This window comes from Salvelinus fontinalis, unplaced genomic scaffold, assembly GCF_029448725.1.
Source record: "Salvelinus fontinalis isolate EN_2023a unplaced genomic scaffold, ASM2944872v1 scaffold_0117, whole genome shotgun sequence".
NCBI lineage: Eukaryota > Metazoa > Chordata > Actinopteri > Salmoniformes > Salmonidae > Salvelinus > Salvelinus fontinalis.
Window position 1 is genome coordinate 299,530 of NW_026600326.1, and position 12,622 is coordinate 312,151.

The window sequence follows — 12,622 nt, forward strand, 5'->3', positions numbered from 1 at the left end:
CACCATCATCACTACCATCATCACTCTCATCAATACCACCATCACTCTCATCAATACCACCATCACTCTCATCAATACCACCATCACTCTCATCAATACCACCATCACTCTCATCAATACCACCATCACTCTCATCAATACCACCATCACTCTCATCAATACCAACATCACTCTCATCAATACCAACATCACTCTCATCAATACCACCATCAATCTCATCAATACCACCATCATTCTCATCAATACCACCATCACTCTCATCAATACCAACATCAATACCATCATCACTATCATCAATACCATCATCACTATCTTCAATAATATCATCAATCCCAACATCACCATCATCACTCTCATCAATACCATCACCACCATCATCACCACCACCATCATCACCACCACCACCATCACCACCACCATCACTACCATCATCACCATCACTACCATCATCACCATCACTACCATCATCACCATCACTACCATCATCACCATCACTACCATCATCACCATCACTATCATCATCACCATCACTATCATCATCACCATCACTATCATCATCACCATCACTACCATCATCACCATCACTACCATCATCACCATCACTACCATCATCACCATCACTACCATCATCACCATCACTACCATCATCACCATCACTACCATCATCACCATCACTACCATCATCACCATCACTACCATCATCACCATCACTACCATCATCACCATCAACATCACCATCATCACTATCAACAATACCATCATCACCATCAACAATACCATCATCACCATCAACATCACCATCATCACTATCAACATCACCATCATCACTATCAACATCACTATCAACAATACCATCATCACCATCATCACCACCATCATCACCAGCATCACTACCATCATCACCACCATCATCATCACTACCATCATCACTACCATCACTACCATCACAACCACCACTACCACCATCTACCACCATCACCACCATCATCACCAACATCACTACCATCATCACTACCATCATCACTACCATCATCACTACCATCATCACTACCATCATCACTACCATCATCACTACCACCATCACCATCACTACCATCATCACTACCATCATCACTACCATCATCAATACCATCACTATAATCACTATCACCATCATCACCATCATCACCATCATCACCATCATCACCATCACTACATCAGCACTACATCAGCACTACATCACCATCACTACCATGACCATCACTACCATGACCATCACTACCATGACCATCACTACCATGACCATCACTACCATGACCATCACTACCATGACCATCACTACCATCACCATCACTACCATCACCATCACTACCATCACCATCACTACCATCACCACCATCACTACCATCACCACCATCACCACCATCACTACCATCACTACCATCACCACCATCACTACCATCCCCATCACTACCGTCCCCATCACTACCATCCCCATCACTACCATCATCATCATCACCATCATCACTACCACCACCATCATCACTACCATCATCACTACCATCATCACTACCATCATCATCATCATCATCACTACCATCATCATCATCATCATCACTACCATCATCACCATCATCACTACCATCATCACCATCACCACCATCACCACCATCATCACCATCATCACCATCACCATCATCACTATCACCACCACCATCACCACCATCACTACCATCACTACCATCACTACCATCACTACATCATCACTACCATCACTACATCATCACTACCATCATCAATACCATCATCAATACCATCATCAATACCATCATCAATACCATCATCAATACCATCATCACTATCATCAATACCACCATCACTATCATTAATACCACCATCACTATCATCAATACCACCATCACTATCATCAAAACCACCATCACTATCATCAATACCACCATCACTCTCATCAATACCATCATCACTACCATCATCACTATCATCAATACCATCATCACTATCATCAATACCACCATCACTATCATCAATACCATCATCAATACCACCATCAATACCATCATCAATACCACCATCAATACCATCATCAATACCATCATCAATACCATCATCAATATCATCATCAATACCATCAATACTATCATCACTATCATCAAAACCATCATCACTATCATCACTATCATCAATACCATCATCAATATCATCATCAATACCATCAATACTATCATCACTATCATCAAAACCATCATCACTATCATCACTATCATCAATACCACCATCACTATCATCAATACCATCATCACTATCATCAATACCATCATCACTATCATCAATACCACCATCACTATCATCAATACCACCATCACTATCATCAATACCACCATCACTATCATCAATACCACCATCACTATCATCAATACCACCATCTCTATCATCAATACCACCATCATTATCATCAATACCACCATCACTATCATCAATACCACCATCACTATCATCAATACCACCATCTCTATCATCAATACCACCATCATTATCATCAATACCACCATCACTCTCATCAATACCACCATCACTCTCATCAATACCACCATCACTCTCATCAATACCAACATCAATACCATCATCACTATCATCAATACCATCATCACTATCTTCAATAATATCATCAATCCCAACATCACCATCATCACTATCATCAATACCTTCACCACCATCATCACCACCATCATCACCACCATCATCACCACCACCACCATCACCACCACCATCACTACCATCATCACCATCACTACCATCATCACCATGACTATCACCACCACCATCACTACCATCATCACCATCACTACCATCATCACCATCACTATCATCATCACTATCACTATCATCATCACCATCACTACCATCATCACCATCACTACCATCATCACCATCACTACCATCATCACCATCACTACCATCATCACCATCACTACCATCATCACCATCAACATCACCATCATCACTATCAACAATACCATCATTACTATCAACAATACCATCATCACCATCAACATCACCATCATCACTATCAACATCACCATCATCACTATCAACATCACTATCAACAATACCATCATCACCATCATCACCAGCATCACTACCATCATCACCACCATCATCATCACCACCATCATCACTACCATCACTACCACCACTACCACCACTACCACCACTACCACCACTACCACCACCATCACCACCATCATCACCATCATCACCACCATCATCACCATCATCAATACCATCATCACTACCATCATCACTACCATCATCACTACCATCATCACTACCATCATCACTACCACCATCACTACCACCATCACTACCACCATCACTATCACCATCACTACCATCATCACTACCATCATCAATACCATCATCACCATCATCACCATCATCACCATCATCACCATCATCACCATCATCACCATCACTACATTAGCACTACATCACCATCACTACCATGACCATCACTACCATCACCATCACTACCATCACCATCACTACCATCACCACCATCACTACCATCACCACCATCACCACCATCACCACCAGCACTACCATCACCACCATCACTACCATCCCCATCACTACCATCCCCATCACTACCATCCCCATCACTACCATCCCCATCACTACCATCCCCATCACTACCATCCCCATCACTACCATCATCACTACCATCCCCATCACTACCATCCCCATCACTACCATCATCACTACCATCACCATCATCACTACCACCACCATCATCACTACCACCACCATCATCACTACCACTACCATCATCACTACCATCATCACTACCATCATCACTACCATCATCACTACCATCATCACTACCATTATCACTACCATTATCACTACCATCATCACTACCATCATCACTACCATCATCATCATCATCATCACTACCATCAACATCATCATCATCACTACCATCATCACCACCACCACCATCACCACCATCACTACCATCACTACCATCACTACCATCACTACCATCACTACATCATCACTACCATCATCACTACCATCATCACCACCATTATCACTACCATCATCACCATCATCACCTACAATACATCAATACATCATCACTATCATCATACCATCAATACACCATCACCACCATCATCACCATCATCACCATCAATGCATCATCAATACATCATCAATACATCATCAATACCATCACCATCATCACCATCAATACCATCACTATCATCACTATCATCAATACCATCAACACCATCAATACCACCATCACTGTCAACATCACTATCAACATCACCATCATCAATACATCATCACTACCATCATCACTATCATCAATACCATCATCAATACCATCATCAATACCATCATCAATACCATCATCAATACCATCATCAATACCATCATCAATACCATCATCACTATCATCAATACCACCATCACTATCATCAATACCACCATCACTCTCATCAATACCACCATCACTATCATCAATACCACCATCACTATCATCAATACCACCATCACTCTCATCAATACCATCATCACTACCATCATCACTATCATCAATACCATCATCACTATCATCAATACCACCATCACTATCATCAATACCATCATCAATACCACCATCAATACCATCATCAATACCACCATCAATACCATCATCAATACAATCATCAATACCATCATAAATACCATCAATACTATCATCACTATCATCAAAACCATCATCACTATCATCACTATCATCAATACCATCATCACTATCATCAATACCATCATCACTATCATCAATACCATCATCACTATCATCAATACCATCATCACTATCATCAAAACCATCATCACTATCATCACTATCATCAATACCATCATCACTATCATCAATACCATCATCACTATCATCAATACCATCATCACTATCATCAATACCATCATCACTATCATCAATACCATCATCACTATCATCAATACCATCATCACTATCAACAATACCACCATCAATACCACCATCACTATCATCAATACCACCATCTCTATCATCAATACCACCATCACTATCATCAATACCACCATCACTCTCATCAATACCACCATCACTCTCATCAATACCACCATCACTCTCATCAATACCACCATCACTATCATCAATACCACCATCACTATCATCAATACCACCATCACTATCATCAATACCACCATCACTATCATCAATACCACCATCACTATCATCAATACCACCATCACTATCATCAATACCACCATCTCTATCATCAATACCACCATCTCTATCATCAATACCACCATCACTATCATCAATACCACCATCACTCTCATCAATACCACCATCACTCTCATCAATACCACCATCACTCTCATCAATACCACCATCACTCTCATCAATACCACCATCACTCTCATCAATACCACCATCACTCTCATCAATACCACCACTCATCAATACCACCATCACTCTCATCAATACCACCATCACTCTCATCAATACCAACATCAATACCATCATCACTATCATCAATACCATCATCACTATCTTCAATAATATCATCAATACCAACATCACCATCATCACTATCATCAATACCATCACCACCACCATCATCACCACCATCATCACCACCATCATCACCACCATCATCACCATCACTACCATCATCACCATCACTACCATCATCACCATCACTACCATCATCACCATCACTACCATCATCACCATCACTACCATCATCACTATCAACAATACCATCATCAGCATCAACATCACCATCATCACCATCAACATCACCATCATCACCATCAACATCACCATCATCACTATCAACATCACTATCAACAATACCATCATCACCATCATCACCACCAATACATCAACACTATCATCAATACCATCATCACCATCAATACATCATCACTATCAACATCACTACCACCATCATCATCATCACCATCAATACATCATCACTATCATCATCACTATCAACAATACCATCATCACTACAATCACCATCATCACCACCATCACTATCAACAATACCATCATCAATATCATCAATACCATCACCATCATCACTACCATCAATACCATCACTATCAATACCATCATCACCATCCATCACCATCCATCACCATCCATCACCATCCATCACCATCCATCACCACCCATCACCACCCATCACCACCCATCACCATCCATCACCATCACAATCATCACCATCATCATCATCACCATCATCATCACCATCATCATCACCATCATCATCACCATCATCATCACCATCATCACCATCACTATCAACATCACTATCAACAATACCATCATCACTATCAACAATACCATCATCACTATCAACAATACCATCATCACTATCAACAATACCATCATCACTATCAACAATACCATCATCACTACCATCATCACTATTAACAATACCATCATCACTACCATCATCACCATCATCATCACTACCATCATCACCATCATCACTATCATCAATACCATCATCACTATCATCAATACCATCATCACTATCAACAATACCATCATCACTATCAACAATACCATCATCACTATCAACAATACCATCATCACTATCAACAATACCATCATCACTATCAACAATACCATCATCACTATCAACCATACCATCATCACTATCAACCATACCATCATCACTACCATCATCACCATCATCGCCATCAACATCACTATCATCATCGCCATCAACATCACTATCATCATCACCATCATCATCACCATCATCACTATCATCAATACCATCATCACATTCAACAATACCATCATCACTATCAACAATACCATCATCACTATCAACAATACCATCATCACCATCATCACTATCATCACCATCATCACTATCATCACTATCAACATCACTACCATCATCACCATCATCCCCATCATCACTATCATCACTATCATCACTATCATCACCATCATCACTATCAATACATCATCACTATCAACATCACTACCATCATCAACATCACTACCATCACCATCATCAATACCATCACCAATACCATCACCACCATCATCACTACCATCATCACTACCATCATCACTACCATCACCACCATCATCACTACCATCATCACTACCATCACTACCATCATCACCATCATCACCATCATCATCACTATCATCACTATCATCACTATCATCTACACCATCACTACCATCATCACTACCATCATCACCATCATCACCATCATCATCACTATCATCACTATCATCACTATCATCACTATCATCTACACCATCACTACCATCATCACTACCATCATCACTACCATCATCACTACCATCACCACCATCATCACTACCATCATCACTACCATCACTACCATCATCACCATCATCACCATCATCACCATCACTACCATCATCACCATCAATACATCATCACCATCAATACATCATCACTATAATCATCACTACCATCATCACCATCACTACCACCATCCCCATCAATACATCATCACTATCATCAATACCATCACCATCATCACCATCATCAATACATCATCACTACCATCATCACTATCAACAATACCATCATCACTATCAACAATACCACATCACTATCAACAATACCATCATCACTATCATCACCATCATCACCACCATCACCACCATCACTATCAACAATACCATCATCACTATCAACAATACCATAATCACTACCATCATCACTATCAACAATACCATCATCACTATCATCATCACTATCAACAATACCATCATCACCATCATCAAGATCATCACCATCAATACATCATCACTATCAACATCACTACCATCATCACTATCAATACATTATCACTATCAACATCACTACCATCATCACCATCATCACCATCAATACATCAATACATCATCACTATCATCAATACCATCATCACTATCATCAATACCATCATCACCATCATCACTATCAACATCACTATCAACATCACCATCAATACCATCAACATCATCACCATCATCACCATCATCACCATCATCACCATCAATACCATCATCACCATCAATACATCATCACTATCAACATCACTATCAACAATACCATCATCACCATCATCACTATCAACATCACCATCATCACTATCAACATCACCATCATCACTATCAACAATACCATCATCACCATCACTATCACCATCACCATCACGATCATCATCACCATCACCATCACGATCATCATCACCATCATCATCACCATCATCACCACCATCATCATCACCATCACCACCATCATCACCACCATCATCACCATCATCATCACCATCATCACCATCATCACTATCAACATCACTATCACCATCATCACTATCAACATCACCATCATCACCATCAATACATCATCACCATCACTACCATCATCACTATCAACAATACCATCATCACTATCAACAACACCATCACCACTATCAACAACACCATCATCACCATCATCACCATAAATACCAGCATCACTATCAACAATACCACCATCACTATCAACAATACCACCATCACTATCATCAATACCACCATCACTATCAACAATACCACCATCACTATCATCAATACCACCATCACTATCATCAATACCACCATCACTATCATCAATACCATAATCAATACTATCATCACTATCAACAATACCATCAATACCATCATCAATACCATCAATACCACCATCACTCTCATCAATACCACCATCACTCTCATCAATACCACCATCACTCTCATCAATACCACCATCACTCTCATCAATACCACCATCACTCTCATCAATACCACCATCAATACTATCATCACTATCATCAATACTATCATCACTATCAACAATACCATCATCACTATCATCAATACCATCATCACTCTCATCAATACCACCATCACTATCATCAATACCATCATCACTATCATCAATACCATCATCACTATCATCACTATCATCAATACCATCATCACTATCATCAATACCAACATCACCATCATCACTGTCATCAATACCATCATCACTATCATCAATACCACATCACCACCATCACTATCATTAATACCATCATCACTATCATCACCACCACCACCATCAACACATCATCAGCTATATATAGGTATATAGCCTTGTTGTTATTTTATTGTGTTACTATTTTTCCTTCAGTTTATTTAGCACATTTTTCTTACTTACTTTTTAAAAACTCTACATTGTTGGGAAAGGGCTCTTAAGTAAGCATTTCATGGTAAGATGTACACCTGTTGTATTCGGGGCATGCGACAAATAAAATGAGATATTGATTTGAAACACAAATGTGGACGGAGTGCTTGACACAGTGAGAGGACTGTTGCTAGGTGATGGACACAGTGAGATGACTGTTGCTAGGTGATGGACACAGTGAAAGGACTGTTGCTAGGTGATGGACACAGTGAAAGGACTGTTGCTAGGTGATGGACACAGTGAAAGGACTGTTGCTAGGTGATGGACACAGTGAAAGGACTGTTGCTAGGTGATGGACACAGTGAAAGGACTGTTGCTAGGTGATGGACACAGTGAAAGGACTGTTGCTAGGTGATGGACACAGTGAAAGGACTGTTGCTAGGTGATGGACACAGTGAAAGGACTGTTGCTAGGTGATAGACACAGTGAAAGGACTGTTGCTAGGTGATGGACACAGTGAAAGGACTGTTGCTAGGTGATGGACACAGTGAAAGGACTGTTGCTAGGTGATGGACAAAGTGAAAGGACTGTTGCTAGGTTATGGACACAGTGAGATGACTGTTGCTAGGCGATGGACTGATGTGGCTGTGCGTTGCAGTGTTATGTGTCCTCTCACCAGCTTTCTTGGGGGTGCGGGTGAAGGTTCCCTTGACGGTACGACAGTGAGAATTGTCCCCACCACACACTCCACACTTATCCTCCACCTTGTTGGAACCAATCTCTTTGTCGCAGCCAACTTTCTGGAAGACAGAACCACACAGAAAAACAACACCCGTCAAGTCTGTTTTTGGGAAATCAGGAGTGATATTTGTAACAAGCCTGAAGCTGTAGATTAAACCCTTGATTAGCTATTGGCAAAACATGACTTTCAGTAAAGAGTCAGACTAATTCTGACGGAGAGACATTAAGCTGGTTCAGAGAGGTTAGGTTAGGTTTAGCCTACTCAAGACACTCTCCCCTGACACAGAGAGGTTAGGTTTAGCCTACTCAAGACACTCTCCCCTGACAGAGAGAGGTTAGGTTTAGCCTACTCAAGACACTCTCCCCTGACACAGAGAGGTTAGGTTTAGCCTACTCAAGATACTCTCCCCTGACACAGAGAGGTTAGGTTAGGTTTAGCCTACTCAAGACACTCTCCCCTGACACAGAGGTTAGGTTTAGCCTACTCAAGATACTCTCCCCTGACACAGAGAGGTTAGGTTAGGTTTAGCCTACTCAAGACACTCTCCCCTGACACAGAGAGGTTAGGTTTAGCCTACTCAAGACACTCTCCCCTGACACAGAGAGGTTAGGTTAGGTTTAGCCTACTCAAGACACTCTCCCCTGACACAGAGGTTAGGTTTAGCCTACTCAAGACACTCTCCCCTGACACAGAGGTTAGGTTTAGCCTACTCAGACACTCTCCCCTGACACAGAGGTTAGGTTTAGCCTACTCAAGACACTCTCCCCTGACACAGAGAGGTTAGGTTTAGCCTACTCAAGACACTCTCCCCTGACAGAGAGGTTAGGTTTAGCCTACTCAAGCCACTCTCCCCTGACAGAGAGAGGTTAGGTTTAGCCTACTCAAGACACTCTCCCCTGACAGAGAGGTTAGGTTAGGTTTAGCCTACTCAAGACACTCCCCTGACAGATGCTGGAGGGTTAGGGTTGGGTTAGGTTAAGGCTAGGTTACTCACCTAACATTCTCCCCTGATAAAGTTGGGATAGGTTAAGATTAGGTTAGGTAACATTAGGTTAGAGTTAGGTTACTCACCACACACTCTCCTCTGACACAGATGCTGTAGGGGTCTTTGTAGGAGCAGCGTGTCCCATCATGCACCAGCTGCTTCATGTATGCCACGTCAGCAGTCTCCTTCGACTGGCAGTACAGGTGGCACCTCTTATTGGCTGAAACACAGTACAGCTGACACCACTTGGCACCTAAAACCCTCACAAACTTTTACAGATGCACTATTGAGAGCATCCTGTCCGGCTTAAAAAATAAAAACAGCTTTTATCTCAAGGCTATCAGACTGTTAGACAGCCATCACTAGCCAGCTACAACCCGGTTACTCAACAATGCACCTTTGAGGCTGCTAGCATATTTACATAGACGATCACTGGCCACTTGAATCATCTCATATGTATATACTGTATTCTATTCTACTGTATTTTAGTCAATGCCACTCCGACATTGCTAAATTTCATAATTATATTATTTTACGTTTAGATTAGTGTGTATTGTTGTGAATTGTTAGATATTACTGCACTTTTGGAACTAGGAACACAAGCATTTCGCTATACCCATCATAACATCTGCTAAATATGTGCATGTAACCAACAAATTTGATTTGATGCAAGTTAAATAAAGTTAAATACAAAATAAAACTAAATAAAAAGCATGTTAATGCACAGTGGTGCTCTGTGACTGGCTAATAGGGCACGTTGAGGTACAGTGGTGCTCTGTGACTGGCTAATAGGGCACGTTGAGGCACAGTGGTGCTCTGTGACTGGCTAATAGGGCACGTTGAGGCACAGTGGTGCTCTGTGACTGGCTAATAGGGCACATTGAGGCACAGTGGTGCTCCGTGGCTGGCTAATAGGGCACGTTGAGGCACAGTGGTGCTCTGTGACTGGCTAATAGGGCACGTTGAGGCACAGTGGTGCTCTGTGACTGGCTAATAGGGCACGTTGAGGTACAGTGGTGCTCCGTGGCTGGCTAATAGGGCACGTTGAGGCACAGTGGTGCTCCGTGACTGGCTAATAGGGCACGTTGAGGCACAGTGGTGCTCTGTGACTGGCTAATAGGGCACGTTGAGGCACAGTGGTGCTCTGTGACTGGCTAATAGGGCACGTTGAGGCACAGTGGTGCTCTGTGACTGGCTAATAGGGCACGTTGAGGTACAGTGGTGCTCCGTGGCTGGCTAATAGGGCACGTTGAGGCACAGTGGTGCTCCGTGACTGGCTAATAGGGCACGTTGAGGCACAGTGGTTCTCCGTGGCTGGCTAATAGGGCACGTTGAGGCACAGTGGTGCTCCGTGACTGGCTAATAGGGCACGTTGAGGCACAGTGGTGCTCTGTGACTGGCTAATAGGGCACGTTGAGGCACAGTGGTGCTCCGTGACTGGCTAATAGGGCACGTTGAGGCACAGTGGTGCTCCGTGACTGGCTAATAGGGCACGTTGAGGTACAGTGGTGCTCCGTGACTGGCTAATAGGGCACGTTGAGGCACAGTGGTGCTCCGTGACTGGCTAATAGGGCACGTTGAGGCACAGTGGTGCTCCGTGGCTGGCAAATAGGGCACGTTGAGTCACAGTGGTGCTCTGTGACTGGCTAATAGGGCACGTTGAGGCACAGT

The 12,622-nt window shown here is 42.1% G+C and overlaps 1 protein-coding gene across 1 annotated transcript in view; it reads right to left on the minus strand.

Annotated features, from left to right (window-relative positions):
- The window catches only part of adamts3 (ADAM metallopeptidase with thrombospondin type 1 motif, 3), a gene marked incomplete at its 5' end in the record, with an annotated part of 143,769 nt that overhangs the window by 58,180 nt on the left and 72,967 nt on the right, over positions 1 to 12,622 (minus strand). Inside the window, 2 exons of the mRNA XM_055911966.1 lie at positions 9,901 to 10,024; positions 11,038 to 11,171. Of these exons, the coding sequence (XP_055767941.1) occupies positions 9,901 to 10,024; positions 11,038 to 11,171 (258 nt within the window). The remainder of the gene's footprint in view (positions 1 to 9,900; positions 10,025 to 11,037; positions 11,172 to 12,622) is intronic.